The sequence below is a fragment of the Micrasema longulum genome, unplaced genomic scaffold (assembly GCF_059751315.1).
Source record: "Micrasema longulum isolate JH-2025_06_02 unplaced genomic scaffold, ASM5975131v1 h1tg000937l, whole genome shotgun sequence".
NCBI lineage: Eukaryota > Metazoa > Arthropoda > Insecta > Trichoptera > Brachycentridae > Micrasema > Micrasema longulum.
Window position 1 is genome coordinate 439,057 of NW_028278128.1, and position 19,222 is coordinate 458,278.

Below are 19,222 nucleotides of genomic sequence, written 5' to 3' on the forward strand. Positions count from 1 at the left end.
TGACGGTAAGTAAACCGGAAATATTCCACAACTCAGTAACAGAAAATCTTATCCTATTTTTCTTTAAACTACTGTTTTAAAAAATATCATAATAAGGAAGTTCAGTACTTTCATTCAATTTTTTAATTAAGCCAAAAAAAAATTTTTTCAATTTTTATAAATCGTATTTTCAGCGCTACGATTTTTCAAGGTTTCTTTTTCTGAAATAACTCTGCGTGTGACGTCAGAGGTTTATTTCCGCTTATTTTCATTCAGCTCTTCCTATTGGCCCAGAAACGGCAAACAGACCGGAAATCGTCCATAGCTCTCATATCATTGGTTTATTCATATGAACTACTGACGTCGTTCAAAGTAGTTAGGTTTTCTTGAAATATTTTTTTTCGTATGTTTTCAAGAAACTTTGCCGTATTATTTAATGCTCTAATTTTTACCGCGCATGATATAATTGTATCCGATTTCCCGTAGGGCTGAATTCTGAATGCTAGTTCCTCATTCAATGAAAAGGTACAGTGCAACGGGAAATTGTATATTATTAATGTTTTCTTATGCGCAGCAAAAATAAAAGCATTTAATTGTACGGCAGAGATTTCCCAAAATGGATGAAAAAAATAATAAAAGCGTTTATATTGTAAATACGAGTATTTCAAAAGTTACTTCGAATGATTTAGAGTTCAAATAACAATCCGGTTTTAACATACAGATATGTTAACAAAAATTAATTAACAATAAGACATAAAGTAATTCTCGGTATTTACCTGTCATTGGGTTGTTTTAGTTGGTCACTTACATATTTCAATAAAAATAACGTAATGAATGATTTTATTCTGCAATGTATAGGTAACTACGTGACTTGTAAACATATTCCACCGTTAATTTCTAATTGAAATCGTAGGTTATTTTAATAGTGTCATGCCGAGAACCTTTTTATATTACAAAGTTCAACAAGGTATGAAGTGTAAAGGTTGTTCATTGTACTGAGAAGTTTTAATGCCACTACAACATAAAATAGTGTACGCAAGTTTTCACACAATATTAAATTGAAACCAGTCCGAGAACATCTGAAAAATGTAATACAATAATCAATTTCTTAGTGTTTTAATTTATTTTATATTTTTTAAATTTTATTGGATTTAAACAGATTCTTAAAATCTGATTGACGAACGTCAGTTATAATAATATTACCCAATAATAAAAATGCGTATTCTGTTACAGAGGCTGACGATAGCAGAACATTGATAGTTTTTGAGAGCAAAAAAAGCTCGTAGAAACACTTTATTCAAAATTGATAAGATTCCATAATGTAAAATTAATCTAAAAGCTATTATGAGTTCTTTTATAGACACCAAGCCGCTGCGCGCAGCGCAATTTCGTTTTCCAATTACATTTTTTATAATAATAATGATAATTCACCTAAACCTGCAATCGTGATGTTATTTATTTTGCCAACATCGACGTTTTTTTTTATGTAGGTACTTGGTAATCATAAATGTATAATAGTGTGTCTATCGTGTAACCTATACCTTTAAGCAATGGCAAAAATATTATTCAAGTTTGCGCCTCTACGAATTAGAACTAGATGGCAGGGGCGAATTGTCCAAATAAGTGATTATGCCCAGCTTACCATTATGTTTGACTTTCTTAATAATATTTTATACTAACTATGTTAATGGGAAAAAAAAAATATTTTTTTTGTCACCACCGCCGTTTATATCTTCCTACAAAAAAATATATTAAGTGCGCCCAGCGCCCAGCCCGTTCTCAGTGAACGATGAAACTAGCCGATTACATCAGATTACACATATTATTTGAAGATTCTCTATTTGGAAACTAGTACTTCGAACATTATTTCTGAAGGATTATTTTTCTTTGATTGGATACCATTGACATATTATGTATCACAGAGGACATGTAGCGATCGAAGTGGTATTTTTGGCATTATTCATTTTAACAGGAATCGGCCATTGCGGAGTGTTGACATTTTAATCATAATGGAAATATCTGCGGAATATCATTGTGATATTTTTTCGTAAACTTTTGTAGAGGTGTTGCATTAAAATAATGTATAATAAAGCTACATAGGTATATCTCGAAGTTAATTATAATTGTTGTATGAGTTGATTTCCACAGAACCACACAAAAAATTGCCATTTACAATTATATTACTTATATATTACGTACTTATATGTAGGTTCAAATGAATTATCATTTTTTTGAAGATTACCTATGAAATAAATCACTGTTCGCTACTGCTTACGGCAAAGTATTTTTACAGTTATTTTGTGACATTATAATAAACTGTTAGAGGTGTTTGAAACTATTTTAAATAAAATAAAAACACTACGATATATGAATGTGTATAATATTAATTAATTAATTATTAGATTTTTTAATTTCTTTGGGAATTCCCAAAATTTTTAACTGTTTTGCCTCGTAATATACAAAGTTAATTCTCATGCTGTAAGTTTGTAGAAAAATCACGTCCAGCATATTTATATTCTGAAGATGAAAGCAAAATATTATGTTTTAAGTATGTTTAACGATCTGAGGGCCAGTTGCACCTCAAAATATATAAATATTTACATATAAAAAAAAGTTAAAATAGTGATCGTAATATAATACGTATGTTCATCATCATCATTATTCTCTTTCCGCACCTAATGGTGCATATGGCACAGCATTGTGCACCAATCGCAGCGTCTCTTGATCATTTTTGTTACATGAAGGTAAAATGATCAGTCCTACGCTTCAGGTGCCAGTCCAAGGACTATGAAATATTCTACTGTGAAAACACCCTTTTAAATAAATATTTTATATCAACCATGTCGGGAATCAAACCCGAGACCTCTTGCATGGTAGTCAAACGTGCTGTCAATTACACCACGAGGCCTATATGTATGTTAATACACTATACACATATTCATAGGATAGAGTTAAAACTATGTATTTATTTATTTTATTATTCGCAAAATATACAAGGGCTGAATATAATATTTATATGGTAACTGGTTACCGTAGACGTATGCTTATTTAGTACTTATAAATAATTACAACTAAGCTATCATGTTAAATATATAAACTGATACACACAACTATCAATGTAGGTACAATAATATAATATTTTATTATTAGACATATCTAAAATGTACATACTTTACAAAACGAATACTTATTTGAAAAATACTCGTATACGTAAGTACATAATACATTATTTTTTGCAATAATTTATTCGTGACTTTACATATCACGGCGCCGTATCGACAAGACTCGGGTCCATATTAATTAATCTCATTCTCCATTATGGTGTGAAAAAAAGTGTCATTTTGTCGTATATGCAGTAATGAATCGATTAAGTGGACACAATAGAAACTAATGGTCACAAACGAGCCATGAAAACTGGTAAATGCATAGAAAGTTGTCATTAAATGGTGACTGCCGGGTACCTGCGTTCTACGAACCTACTAACCACCTCACTACTGGGATTGATAACACTATCCGCTCGTTCAACTGAGCACCTGTTATTTATAGTCATTCTTGCTATAAATAAATCTGACAACTGAGTAAAAGGCCCAGACTAGTCAGTTTTTGATGAATAATGTGAAATGGAACCAAAACTCCTTTCTGCAAAACTGTTATATTTAAGAACGCGTATACCGCCGTGCAGTCACGTCTGTCTGTTTAGATTATTACCGTGCTCCCCGCTTATATTTCTCAGTTATTATCTCCAGTTTCCACACTGGTCGCCATTACTCTGTCCGTCCGCCATCCGCCAGTTGCTAGTAACCCGCAGCCTGAAGCGGCCGGTGCCCGCGCGTGTTCCCGCCATGTAGCGATTCCACGCGCCGCTTTTCCGGTACACACTTAAACTTTTTCGGTATTTTTTCGTTTTCAGTTGGCCCCGCGCGGCGCCGAGATCGATGCTTTTACCGCCGCGATTCTGATCGTTTATTACAGCGAGCGTACGCACTGTGTGATTACCACAATAATCTCAGAACAGTACTGAAACTCTGTATTTATTCGAGAGAAATAACAACGTCAAATGCAGTTTACAAAACACACGCAAAGACAATATCGCAATACCTTATTTGATACCGGAGCAGTGCAACCGTGGGAACTGTTTGAATATAAAATGCGGTTAAAAGTTTCCTATTTAATTATTCGCAGTCGATACTTATATTATGTTTTAATTCTTCTCAATCGGATCTAGACGGCTCTTATTTTACATGGTTTTAACTGTTGGATCAATAATTTAATACGAATTAAAGCTAAATAGGAGCATGGCTCTTGATTGAACTTTTATTTAAACGGTGTCAACTTGTACCACTCGGAAATATTGGGGAGCCAGATATAAGCCGAATTTGTTTTTATTGTTTGTAACTCTGTTCGATAAATTCAGTGAAAATGAGTAGTGATCAGGAGCCGGAGTCGTTAGATTCCTGGGATCTGAATGGTCTCAATTCCCTGGACTTGTGGGATTATAGTATGGAGCTGGAATGTCTCAGAGGACCGGAAGGTAATATTTAAATTTTAATCTGTCCCGGTAACAATGGAAGAAAGTACAGTTAAAATAAATTCCCTTACCGGTTAACTTATATATTTTTAGAAGGCAATATGCAGTATTCATTGAATGCACTTATGTATAAATACGCATTCCTACCTTGAAAAATCTAAAATTAATTAAGGTATTTTTAATTCAATGCATTTAAAATCGACAAGACCTTGGAATTACTTGAATAGTAATTAATGATATCACCGAAATGTACACACATTGAGATTTTCAAGGAGCGCCTTTTTATTAATTACCTAATTAAAATAAGTCAAATAAATCAGTAAATAGGTTTCGTTGGCATTTTTAACTAAGGGCTGTTTTAATTTTATAAATCGGTACTCAAAAAAATTTTTTTTTTCGACCGGCAGATTACGCCATTTTAAATTTTGACTAAACTTTGGGGCGACGATTTTCATATACAGACCAGGTATTGAAATAAAATTTATTGTTATGCTTTAAAGATAATAAATTCGGAAATGAAAATGGCTGAAACAAAATCTTATTTTTTTGTTTTTGAAAAGAAATACAAGCATTTTAAATCACATAAATTTTTGTGACATTTTCCTTTATTTAGTTCAATAAAATTTAAGCTTAATTGTTCATTTATGCATACCTAAGTTAATTTTATTAGGTATAATGAATTTTAATTATTTTTTTCAACGAATAAAGGAAAGTCTGAAAAAAGTTATTTTTAAGCAGAAAATATAATATTTTATGGGTGGTATAAAAAAATAATTTTATAAAATATTTTTTTTTTATATTTACTTATCAATAAACTTTATTTTAAAAATATATATCGTTTATGGATATTTGAAATTAATGAACGGTTTTTATGAAGCATAAAAAATCCAACATAATATTAATGCAGCGTCGCGGAACGTAAACGTCAAACATAAATTCTAAACACTGCAAAATATGTAAGGCCAGTTATAAATTCGTACAGAATCTGAATATTTGATAATCAGTAACGACTTTTTTGCAATTTTATCACGCGAGATTATACAACAATGCCGCTCACACCAGGAAATATTATATAAATTCAGAAACTATCTTGACTTATGTATGTGCGGCAAATAATATGTAAAGTAAAGTAAAAATATAAAACTTCACAAAATAATAAACGCACGGACCTCAGTGCAACAAACCCCATTATGTACTCAAGTTTTTGCATGATTTATTTGACCTCTTTATTAGCTCAATCATCATAATCGCTACACCAGTGCAAAACTAAGTCATCTTGGACGTTGCAGTTCCGATATAATGGCTGTCGTATGTTTTGTACAACTAAATAAAAAAAAATTCGCTAAAGTGTACTTTAATTATAGTTTCTTATTTGACCTTTCGAGTTGTCCAAAACATAGAACAACTCTTTTAATCCTAAAACAGCAGCGTTCGTTACAGTTACATTACTATAAGACTATTTTTTTCCTCAAAAACCTTTTTCCTAAGACAAGTTCAAGGCTTCGTAGAGTGAATTTATGTCATGTTGACGACTGTTTGTTCAAATGTCAACTGGTTTCGAGACAAACCCGTTTTTTTTTATCACATATCATATCATCATACACCTATCCACACCTAATGGCGTGTAAGACGCTGAATTGCACACCAAATACGGCTGATCTCGATCATCTGAAACGCGAAGGTAAGGTGATCAGTCTTACGTTAACCATTCCAGGAATCAAACCCGTAACCTCAAATATGGCATTCAAACGCGCCAACTTCTACACTACGAGGCGGACTTATCCCCAATCGATTCGCTTTTTTGGAATATTTAACATCGAGTCAAAAACACTTGTCCATGATTCTGGTTTTAACTACACATCATCATTCCATGTCCCCTCCTTAGTTGGGGCATATGGTATCCATAAAGATTCTTCATGCATCTCTATCGGCTGTCAGCTTCTGTGCGTCCTCCCAAGCCAGGTTCTCATCCCGACGTTCTGACATAAACTGCCGACGAACAGTCAGTTCTTTTTTAAAGTTATATTTGAAAACATTTCTCCACAATATCCATTTTGATTTTGAAAATACAATTAATTATTCTAAATCCATTTCATATATTTTTGTCGGTATTCGTAGTACGTGATATTTCCCTACTGGCGTCACGTCACGTGTCATTCCTGCCTAGCGCGCTCCTAACAAACATTACGCGGTAACGTTATACGCGTCGGTTCAAGAGATTTTAAATACGCGTATCCATAGTAGAAAATTCATCCGATGTCGCACGGGAAAAAATAATACATAATTTTATAAAATTTAAACATCCCTCGGCACGGGACACCCCACCCCGGTGAGGGAAAATGATCATTAAGTTCGAGATTAGCGAAAATGGGCTAATCTGCTTTCCTTCCATACTTTTATTTGCTTTTTATAGATCTTGATATTTTTTTTTTTTCAGAAAACATACAGTCGTACAAAATAAGTACTAAAAACAACAATTTTTTAACATAAAAAGACCAATTAAGTTTTCATAAATTAAAAAGATATAAACATTAAATGTGACAAAAAATAAAAAATAAATAAGAATTTTAAGTGAGAAAAGAATAATTGTTGACATTTGCGTTTTCCATGGAGGTAATAAATTAAAATAAATTAAAATACCGAATGTACACTCCGAGCTATCCACGCACACACATGAACGCACATATAAAACATACACAAACACATACATTACATGCGGCACATATACATAGCATAAACCACTGATATTTTCATGTTTTTTCATTATGTATTTTAGTATTATTTAATTCGGTACTCACTGTTATTTAGCGTATTATTTATTACTCTCATTTAATATTTATTTATTTGAGACTTTATATATATATACAATATAAATACATGACTTCGAATTCTTTGGGATAGATCTTCCGGATTTTCGTAAATCTTTTCGCGACTAAACAGTGTAGGATGAAGTTGGATTGGCATGGTTTAGCTCGAAGTCTTAGGTCTTTCGTTTTAATGAATATATTGGATACAATTATTGTTTTGCCCTTGTTTATCTTTGCTTAATAGTTTTATGTTCTTTTTGTTCAGTTTCTTGAATTTATATTGGCTTAGGCCGTATTTATAATAAATAAATAAATAAACAAATATAAACATATAAGGGCGGGCATTTTGCCTTAAGGCAATTTTTTCCTACCTACCCAAACCGTTCAGTTTGAGAAAATTATAAATACATGGACATATCGAATCTTACAATCTTATACAAAAAGTAAAAACAAAAATTAACAAAATAAAATAAAAATTTAAAAATTAACACTATACTATGAAGAGAGGAAAGGGGATGGGAAGGAAATAATAAGGATAAAGGAACAATTTAAATATTTAGATAGTGACATTTCAATCTTAAATAAAGAAGGCGCGTCTCTAACATTAGTGGGTAGATTATTCCACAATCAAGCGGCTACTACTGTGAAAGAGGAGGCAAGAAAATTAGAGCGATGACAGAGTATTAAAAGGGTTCTCTCGTTACTAGAACGAAGAGATAGTCCGTGTTTAATAGAGTGAGTTTATAGAAACTATTTCTCAATTATCATTTCAATTATGTTTTTGTATTTTTTTTCTATTGATTTCAATGATACTATTATTTTGTATATTTGATTATGTATGAATATAAATTTGTATAATTTATATTGAAATATTTATATCTGATTATTTTTTTACATTGTTTTTTTTAAATTGTATTATTTATTATTTACACCTTGTATTTCTGGATTGTTATTCTATTGCATCACATGATATTATAATTGAATTCATTTAACTGCATTTTTTTTATTGTTAATTATTATGGCCTAACATGGGTACAGCCTAAAAAGCCTTAATAAGTTCATTGATATTTAAACGAGTGTTATATTTAATAAATAAAATAAAATGAATAAATGTAAAAAAAGTCATACATATATACATTGTAAAACAACAATTAAATAAATAATTTAAATTCATGTTCAAATTAATTTTACCAAAATAACTTTACAAATAATATACAATATTTAAACCGTTATATTGGGGTAACATATAAAATAAGTAACTTTTCAGCAATGGTTCGACAATATTAACGTACATACTCTCCAATAGCAAAAGTATTTGCCTCTTAAAAATAGTGAAAGATGTCGATTTGATGTGATAATGATCCCTGACTGCTCTTCCAATGAACATAACCAGAGGCAGGTTGGTTCTGAAAGCCGGAAGGTAAAACAGTCTGTGCTGACGCTGTAGGAGATAACGATTATAATAATACCGTTATTATCGTATATTTTTGCTCATTTAATAATATTAACTTAAGCAAAACGTTAAATGACCTGATTAATGGTGTGTTGGCGGCAAGAAATGAGTTCTGAGTGTGAAAGAATCCTGGACGAGTATTTTCGACTCGATGCCTGTTCTCAGGTAAAAATCCTGCAGAAGAAAATCATGTGGAGAAACGTCCGCCTCGAAGTGTGGTGGTTGGTGTGTTCACCTACCATTCTTGAGGTCCCAGGTTGGATTTCTGAAGAGGTTGACATAAAATAATGTTTAGAAAGGTGGTTCTACACTGCAATATTTCGCGTTCTTGGATTGGCACCTGAAGCTGAAGGCTGATTACCGTACCTTCTTGTAACAGATGATCGATATACGCTGCATTTAGTGTGCCAATGCAGTGCCCTATGCACGATTAGATGTGGACAGGGGAATGATGGTGATGAGTGGTGTCGGACAAATACATATTGGATCATGTGGTCGGAGAAAGAAAGAACGTTGAAAGCTGAACGACTGATGACAGAATTAATATACCAAGAAACACAAGTCTCAGAAGTCCGTATTGTAAATTGTACGGTTTATTGTATCGTTGGTTATGCCGCGGCCTCAGATTTGCGTGAAACCATTCAACAAAATCGCTGTCCAATAAAAAATTGCAAATATTTCAGCTCGGCCGCGGTTGCAAAGTATAGAAGAAAGTTTTATGATAAAAGAAGCAATTAAGATATATACTACTTTAAGTTTATGAAAGATACGTGTCTAAATACCAACCAAATAATACAATTCGTAATAAAAATATGCAAATATTTGAGAGCTGATTTCATAATCATATCTTTACGCCAATTACTTAGTTATAAACTCAGCGAAATTTACGTGGATAGAACGAAGGATAAGTTTATGGCATAAGCAACTAATAAAGTTGCCACCTAGTCAACATTAAACTGTTGAAATTTTAAATTCATTTGTGAAATTGTAAGTTTTCTAATCGAATTATTTATAACCTTAAAAACACTTCCAATAAATCTATCGTGGAAAAACATTAGAATTGTATAAACAAACAAGTTTCTTGGTATTTATTTATTTATATATACGCCCAATGGGCATTTTTAAGGACATATTTATACATAGAAAATTATTATAAAGGAAAGTAGAAAGACACAATGATAAATATTAGACTTGGTGGGAGTGGAAGCGGGAGAGAGGTGTTTATAATTTAATTTGATTCAGTGATCAAAGAAGACAACTTGTTATCAAAGAATTCAAGAGTGGTATGTTTGTTGGCAGACCTAAGAATTCTGGGCATAGGGGAATGAAAAACATAGTTAGTTCTATGGTTATCGGTATGAAAGAGTAAGTTTTGTCTGAGGTTTCTAGTTGGGGTATTTTAACAGAAACAAAATATTCACCTGGAGGGTTGAACGTGCTGTAATAGTCTACAAAGATTTGGACGTGCTCTAATAATGTATTTAACAAAAATATTATATGGCATAAAATATTAAATCTGTTAAAAACTTAATATATTTTTTAACATATTCCGTCTTCATGACATTTTTAGTATGAAAATGGAGTTTACAAAACAATATTAATCATATTGAACAAAAGTTTGAATATATATACTTTATTGGAAATTTCAAAAATAAATTAAATTATTAACGTTTGTATTTCTTAATTCTTAGTAATAATTATAAATTACAATCCATTTTATTAAAATTGCAACATTTGTTTTTGCTACTGTGGGCTTTTTTTAAATTTCTTGGGTGTGTTGTTAAACCTGGTTTAATTAAAACATCGCCAAATAATTACACGTTGAATGTGCAAATATTATTCTGCACCGTGTGTAGTTTAATTTAATATCAATTTCTTGAATTAAATTAATCAAAAGGAAAAACACTGAGTGAAGTAATCTGAATACGTAATATTAAGTAGCAGTATTGTATTAAACACTTCTACTTTTACAGATACAGAAAAATATCAATCTTTCCTTTTATCGTCACCACATAAAGTATTTACCCCTTTGACAGAAATCACTTGTTATAAGATATAATTAAAGCCCCAAGAGAAAAAAGGAATAACGATTATTTCATCGCTACTTGAATTTCAGTCGGCCTCGTGGTGTAGTGGTCAGCGCGTTCGCTTACCATGCAAGAGCTCATGGCTTCGATTCCCGAGATAGTCGACACGAATATTTATTTTAAAAGCACTGGAGTATAATTAAATAGAAATGATGCTTCATTGAACATAAATTTAAATTATGTTCTGAAAAATGAGCGTTGTCGCGTCAACATTTCTGTGCAGAACGCGTAGTAAGTCAAATTAATACAGTTTAATATATTATTGAGTCTTATTAAATAAAAGCTGGGTAAAAAAATTCTACTACCCTGGCAATACTAAGAAAATGTCCGCCTTGTTTTATTTGGCAATCTGACTGACGGTAAAATAATCGAATTCTTAAATAATATAACTTGTGAATTCGCTACTTACACATAAAATGGGATCCCACCCTATTCCCGTTTAATACCAGCAGTATTTTGGTACTTAAAAACGACAACACGGCGCAATTGAATTTGAATTAGCAGTTGTGTTCTAAGCAACGTCTACAGAGTAGCTAATGGCCAAAACGTAAAACTACTCATTTATGAGTAGTTTAGTCGACTTCAGTTTAATGTGCGTACGTGGTTTCTGGACTATTATATTTCTATGATATCAATGCTAAAAATGTGTTTTTACACTGAAATATTTCATAGTCCCTGGACTGGCACCTGATGCGAAAGAATGATCATCTTACCTTCAATGTAATAAAAATGATCAAGATACTCTGCGATTACTGTAGCAATCCAATTATGTACCATATGCACCATTAGATGCGGAAAGGGAATAATAAATAAACAAATAATCTAAACCTACGCCGAACCGTCACTCCGTTTTAAGAATTATTTAGAATTGAGCACCATTTTTTCTACGGAATATTATTTTTTCGAAATTCGAATTTTATATTTATGAATTATTTATGGCTCTCAAACCCATTCAATAATTTATTTAAAAATGGTGTGCATAGAGAAATAAAAAGATCATATTTACTTAAGTTCTGATAAGATAGTAAAATTGACTTACGTGTTAGAAGCAAATATTTGTCGGTATTATTTTGGAAAACCGATTCAACGCTTGTTGATTTTTTCTTATTACATCCGCGCGAATTCGTTTCGCCAGAACGATAAAGTTTAATTTATTTATGCTCAAATATGTAGCATTATAATACTCTATTTTTATTCTACAGGTACCTAGTGAATGCATTTACGTGTTCAATGATTCGGTTAAGAAATAGGCAAATTACAGTTGCATTTTTCTTTTCAACAGAGAAATTCTAATTTAGAATTAAGCGTTGTCCAAATTTTATTGAATACTGATAAATATATTAATACAGGGAGAGAAAAATTTTAGGCTTATAACCGGTTGAGGGCTGTAGGAGAAATTAAGAAATATGATTTAAATAGAATGGTGAATATTACGATGTGTAAAGTAGCCACTCAAACCAGCCAATGACTGGTCACACGCCATGAAAATGTCTAGACTTCCATCTCGCCTTCTCAAATATGTTCTCCATCTACTTTGTAATATAAATAATTTCTAATAAACCCTCTTGAAGGTAAAATTCAGTACATTTAGACGTATTTAAAATATTGTTGATTATTGATATTTCGTTCAAATAAAAATTAACACCTTTAGAATAAGCTGGCTGTATCTTATAAAATTTAATATAGAATGTTACACAGTACTTAAACCAGCCAACGAGAAAGTTCAGTGTTTATTTTTATTTGTTAATAGACTATAAATCTAAGCCAAAGCTAAAAAAAATATGCATCGTGTTATCGGCGCTTAGATTTTATAAAGTTTTGTATTTCTGAAATTACTCCGCGTGTGACGTCTCATCTTCCACTTCTCCTCTGTTAGTTCTGCCGATTGGTCCGTTCCCTTACCGAAAACCGTAAATCTTTCACAACCTTCTTATCATTGGTTGATTCATATGAACTTATGACGTCGTCCAAAGCGGTTTTTTAAAAATATTTTTTATAATAAAAAAAACATGTTTTATTTTTACGTATCATCAGTACAATTTTTTTCACTAAGTTTTGTAATTTTAATTACTCCGCGCGTGACGTGAGAGTTATCCTGATTGGTGTGTTGGCTTCTCTGAAACTGGGAATATCTATTACAACACTATATTATTGATTTATTTAGAAGAACCCAAATGTTACGTTATTCAAAGTAATTTATTTTTATTAATTTTTTCGTACATTTTAGACAAACTTCGCTGGACAAAGTAATGCTCTAATTTTTACCGCATGTAAGAAAATATTTTTGGTATTCAACTTCCCGTAGAACTGAACTTCCTAATTAAATCTGTTTTTAGTGACATGTTTATTTATTATAAATACGGCCTTAGCCAATTACGACAGTTACATGAATAAACACATGTACAAGAAACTGAACAAAAATAATATAAGACTACGAGTATGTTGCAAATACAAACAAGGGCAATAAAATAATGGTAAACATTTATTAATAAACACAATAAGTATTCGAGCTAAACCATGTCAATCCATCTTCGTTCACACTGTTTTAGTGGCGAAGAGATCTACGAAAAGCCGAAAGATCTATCCCAAAGAATTTCATATATTAGTATAATATATTCCCATATTTTCTGATTTTTGTATAATACTTAGGTAGGTACACGGTTCATCAGATAACTTATGAAATAGGGAAATATCGCATACTGATAAGAATAATTCACTGTATTTTCAAAATCAATATGGACATTATGGAGAAACGTTCTTATACATAAATTTAAATAATAAAAATCCGTTGCTAGAAACGGTCTGTGACGTCAAGATTCGTGATAATGTTCTAAGCAAAATTTAATGTCCAGGAACAAATAATCATGAATCGTGACGTATTAGGGGCGTGGTCAATGGAATGACCGTTTTTGCGGGAATTCAAAATTACAAATTTAAAAATATTTTTTTACTACTAATTATTTGCAAAACAATTTTTTTTTACTGGACAGTATTTCATAGACCTTTTTTACTTTACAAATGTAAAAAAAGTGGTATTTCCCTATTAGATATATCTAGATCAATTACAGCGTTGAGTGTGATAGCGTGTTTGACGAAACGAACACAAAAGAAAGTTCTTGAAGGAAATATACGTAAATGTTCATCGCAGTAATTTTCATGTTTGATTTTCCTTCCAAAATGTAAATACCCACATAAGTGCAATTCCGCTTCGATGTAAACGATTCATTCGTAAGTTTTTCAGGTTGTTCAAGTATTGTATTAGAAAATTAACATTAAATCCTCTATTTTAAAAAGAATGTATATGTAAATATTTCATAAGTATAAAATAAATAAACTTATATGTTGGTAAAACACATTCATAAAATAAAAATTAAAACATTTTATTTTTAACCATTTAAAATTTATTTGATTACCGATCGGTTTCGGATTTACACAAGCTTCCAAGGTACTTTAGTATTGAAAAAATATTTTTTTACAATTTTAAGTGTCTACTAAATACTATTTTCTTAAAAAATATTAATTACTAATTAATTATACCTTCATAAGGAAGCTTGTGTAGCTTCGAAACCAGTAGGTAATCAAATACATATTAAATGGTTTAAAAAAAACTGTTTTTTATTTTCATTTTGATTATATAATATGTAAGTTCTTCAAATACGTATATTCAAAAATATTTCATTAAATTCGTTTTGTTTTTGCTACATTTTATGTACACAAGTAGATAGGTACTTATTTCTGTGTCTGAATTGTTATTGTTATTTCTCCGTTTTTTTTCCTTGAAACCATAATTTAACAAAGAAATTTGTAATCGTGTCTTACATTTCTATATAAAAGAGTATGATTTCTGCAATAAAATGAATAAATTATTAACGAATTACAACAGGTATAGAGAATACCTTAAATAAGGGAATATGGAATTCTAGGCATTTACAGGGCTTATGACCTGTCATTGGCTGGTTTAAGTGGCTACTTTACACACTGTGTAACATTCACCATTTTGCCTATGTTTGAACATCCATATTTCTTCAATTCTTTCATTTGTTGATTTTAGTGACTTTAGATCGTGCCGCTACACTACGAGGTGGACGTTTCTCCACTCGATTTTCTTATTCAGGATTTTTACCTGAGAGCAACCACCGAGTCAAAAACACTCGTCCATGATTCAGTTGCTCAATCACAATAGCCGCACTTGTCGGTAATAATGGACGCGATAAACAAATCTCAACCAGATTGTTTGTTTTAACGATTCCAATGACACATCTATTAAAATTTATCGATCGGGCTTTTTTTATTTTTTAACATTATCACGCTTTGAATTGTTGCTTGGCAACACCTAATCATTCAAAATAATGTCCGGTTTTGCGTACTAGAATATTATTTGGCACCGTCAAATTGTTATATTAATTAAATATGAAAAACTATCCAAAACTGTAAGTAAGGTAAAACTAACTTGTTTTATAAAGTTGTAATAGGGAAATATGACGTTTTTTAAATATTTTTTTCGGTATTAACACTTAAGTGTCTATAAAACACAATCGAGTAAAATAATATTTTTTTACCACTTATTAGTAGCAAAAAAATATTTTAAAATTTGTAATTTTGAATTCCCGCAAAATCGTTCATTGCATTGGCCACGCCCCTAATACGTCACGATTAATGTTGATTTTTGACTTTGTTCCTAAACGTTAAAATTTTTATAAAACGTCGTCACGAATCTTGTCAATCATGTCGTGTTTTTTTAGTGACATATTTTTTATACTTTCTTTTTTACAGTTGTATATGAAAATATTCCTTCACAGTATCCATATTAATTTTAAAAATACAATTAATTATTCTAAATCCATTTCACATATTTTTATCGGTATTTGTAGTATGTGATATTTCCCTATTGTTTGTGCACAATGTTTTGTGCGATAAATTAATCGTGCTCCATCGTGATCGGTCAAGTTGTTTAATTACTTTTTAACAGCGTCGATAAACATCCGTGATTGAGCAATTGGTTCTATTTTACACAGAACTATATTCTTCATCCACCTGGGCACAGACAGAAGTTTAAACATTATTTGATGTATTATTTTTTATGAAAACTGTTTCGTACAAATTCGGAGATATCGATTAATGCTTTGGGCACAAAATAGAGTCTCGGGTCACTGTTACAAGTGAACCATTTGCTTCGGATTAGCACAAAACGCTACAACGTAATGAATCCTGCCGTGCTTATTAGACTGTGTCTGTTTTCTCATAATTTAACAAACAAATCTACTATGAAATTAAATGCCAGCGTTGGTTGTGTCCTCTTCAAGACGATGACAGTGCAAATATACACGCTTTACCATTTCGACCCTCTTCGTGTGACTTTGAAAAACCCCTCGAGAAATCATGAATACTAAGGCTGTCTATATCTCACTTGACCGCTTGCTGGTTTCAATGGCGTAATACAGTTTTTTATACTAACCATTAATTGCACTAATACGATTTGTAGTCATTATTACGCGTGATATTTTTGCTTTAAAAAACTGCCTTTATTACACATGACTGATTAATTATTGGGTCTAAACATTACGTAGAAAGGAAGAAACACTCTTACATCAGTTGAATAAGACAGAGAAAGACTCTAGCTTTATTGAAGTATCGATTTAAACTAAGCAAATTAGTTTTTTTTTCATAATACATTTATGTAATCATAAGAGTTGAGATTTCATAAACTGTTTCTAGTGTGGTGAAATTAAGATGGTTGGAAGATATTGCTCCATATAAATAAACGTTTTTTCTCTTCATTTGTTTTTCATTTTATCTTTTTCCACATTCGCTCCTAAGGAGCATGTAGACATCACCATGCGTATCCCGCAGACGTAATCCCATCCAGCATTCTCGCCTCCTCCCATGTCAATCCTGCTGCCATTTGTTAGTAGCATTATTATTATTATTATTTATTTTATTTGAAATTTATTTATTAACCCTGACGGATTATTATATTCATTTTACAAAAATAATACACAATTTACTCTGTTGTTGATAATTATATTTTTAAGCCTTTTGAAAAGTTTGTCCGAGTCTTTTGTTCAGTTTTGTCTGGTAGTTTTTTTTGTATAATTTCAGTCCCTGATTTATTAGTCTCGATTGTTCTTGTCTTGTTTTGGAATGCATTTTACAAAAAAAATACACAATTTTTTCTGTTGTTGATAATTATATTTTTACGCCTTTTGAAAAGTTTGTCTGAGTCTTTTGTTCAGCTTTGTCTGGTAGTTTTTTTGTATAATTTCAGTCCCTGATTTATTAGTCTCGATTGTTCTTGTCTTGTTTTAGAATGCTGTATGTGGTATTGTTCTGATATTATTGTATTATGTCCAAGTTTTAGTTCTTTGTGTACAATAATATCAATGGCTAACTTATGAATAAAATTTAAAGATTCTAGTGGAAAAAGTTCATTCACATTAAATTGTTTAGTTTTAAAAAAAAATTATTTGGTTGGTGTTAGATAAGGGAGGTCATATACGAGCTTTAATATTTTATTTTGCTGTCGTTGTAGTCTGTTTATGCAATTTTGGTTTCCTGTTCCCCGTAGTTGTTGCATTTAACATATTTTAGATTTGACTTAGGCTTCGTACATAAGATTTTTTCCGTTTTCGGAAAAAAAAAGATTTTTGAAAAAAGACTCAATAATGTTGCTATTTTGATAATTAAATTATTTATGTGAGCTGTCCATGTCAATTGTCTGTGTATTGTTAGTCCTAAATATTTGACATGTTCAATATTAATTAATCGTTCTTCGTTTATGTAAGCATCTATTTTATGTCATTTTTTTCTAGATTAAAAATTTATAATATCATAATTTTTTTCATTAAGTGTAAGTAGTTTGTATTTGCCCTAACATAGTTAGGTTATCGTTTATGCCTTTGTTAGTAAATGCGTCTTATTATATTTAATGCGTTTAACTCATTTTAATTGATTTCCGAATCATCGTGTCATTCACATCATGAGAACACAAGTCCCAGCTCCATGGGACTAAAAAGAAAGAGAAAAAACTCATGTGTCGAATTGGGACGAATAGAGCACCAGCATAACAAAAAGTCATAAAAATAAATATAGCAGGTCCTTGATAGTTTAAACCCCAGCTAATCCGAACCACCCACCTTTCGATATGAAGCCTCTGTGGCCTTTGTTATTTGATGACATTTCCGGCCAAGATGCGGAAGATTTTGGCGATGACGATTGAAGATTACTTACGATTTAGCCGTTTTCGAAACAGAGGCTTTTCAGAGGTAGATATTAAGTATTTCTTGAAAACAATGCTGATGTTGATTATCCGGGGTCTTTAACTGATGAAGACAAAGTAAGAAAAGTAAGAAATAAGCATGACAGCAAAAACAAATTATGATTGGAAGCATCGAAACCAGTACCAAGAATTGGAATGGGCGGATGAAGTCGATATCACAATTCCTGAAAAATGCTTTTCCGTATATTAAGGGATAAAGATAACTGAATAAAATTTGTTAAATCACTTTATTGGAATTATTTTAAAAAGTGTGATTAATCACGTTTTATCCTAATAATATAACATTTTGCATGATTATAACATACAATCAGTTACAAAACACTTTATTTTTATTTATTTTATAATTTTTTTGCATAAATAACATATTTAATATCAGGGAATCTATATAAAACGAGTGAATTTAAAAATAAATACGGAGCGTCCTCTGGTTTAATCCGAACGCTTCGTACATCCGAACAGGGTATAAATTTTAAGTATTTGGACCATCGAGGCCCTGCTGTAGATACAATAGTCACAGAATCATACGCGCCGCATAGAAAGAACTAACAATGTTTAGTTTTTCATTTAAATGAAATATTTTAATAATTGAAATTATTAACAATATTTTATAATTTAAATTATTAACAATATTTTAATAATTGAAATTATTAACAATATTTTGAGTTTGTCCAAATTTTTGTAGACAAGGACTGGATTCAACTCCCTGGGGAGCTGTTTATATTAACATATAACAACAGAGATGAAGAACATTTAAGAGAAGGTAATATAGAAGTCTACGCATCTACAGGGCTTATGACCTGTCAACGGCTGGTTTAAGTGGCCACTACACACTGTGTAACATTCACCATTCTGCCTATATTTGAACATCTATATTCTTTCAATTCTTCTAAGTTGTATTAGTTGATTTCCACAGAACTACAGAAAAAAAAGGCATTTATAACTATACTACTTATATATTATGTACGTATATGAAGGTACAAATGAATGAATATTTTTTTGTAGATTACCTATAAAATAAATCACTGCTCGCCACTGGTAGCCTTACCCATTCTGATAGTAAATGGGACTGTTAAGGGTAAGCGATCAAGAGGC

At 31.2% G+C, this 19,222-nt stretch overlaps 1 protein-coding gene across 3 annotated transcripts in view; it reads left to right on the plus strand.

The window, feature by feature from the left end:
• The window catches only part of Cen (cerebellar degeneration-related protein 2-like), a 127,774-nt gene that overhangs the window by 86,967 nt on the left and 21,585 nt on the right, over positions 1–19,222 (plus strand). Inside the window, exon 1 of one of the 3 annotated variants that reach the window (XM_088231953.1) lies at positions 3,632–4,510. The exons of the other annotated variants lie outside the window; for them this stretch is intronic. Coding sequence (XP_088088079.1) covers positions 4,399–4,510 — 112 coding nt within the window. The 5' untranslated portion in view covers positions 3,632–4,398. Of the gene's footprint in view, positions 1–3,631; positions 4,511–19,222 lie in introns of those variants that run through there. 3 annotated transcript variants of the gene reach the window in all.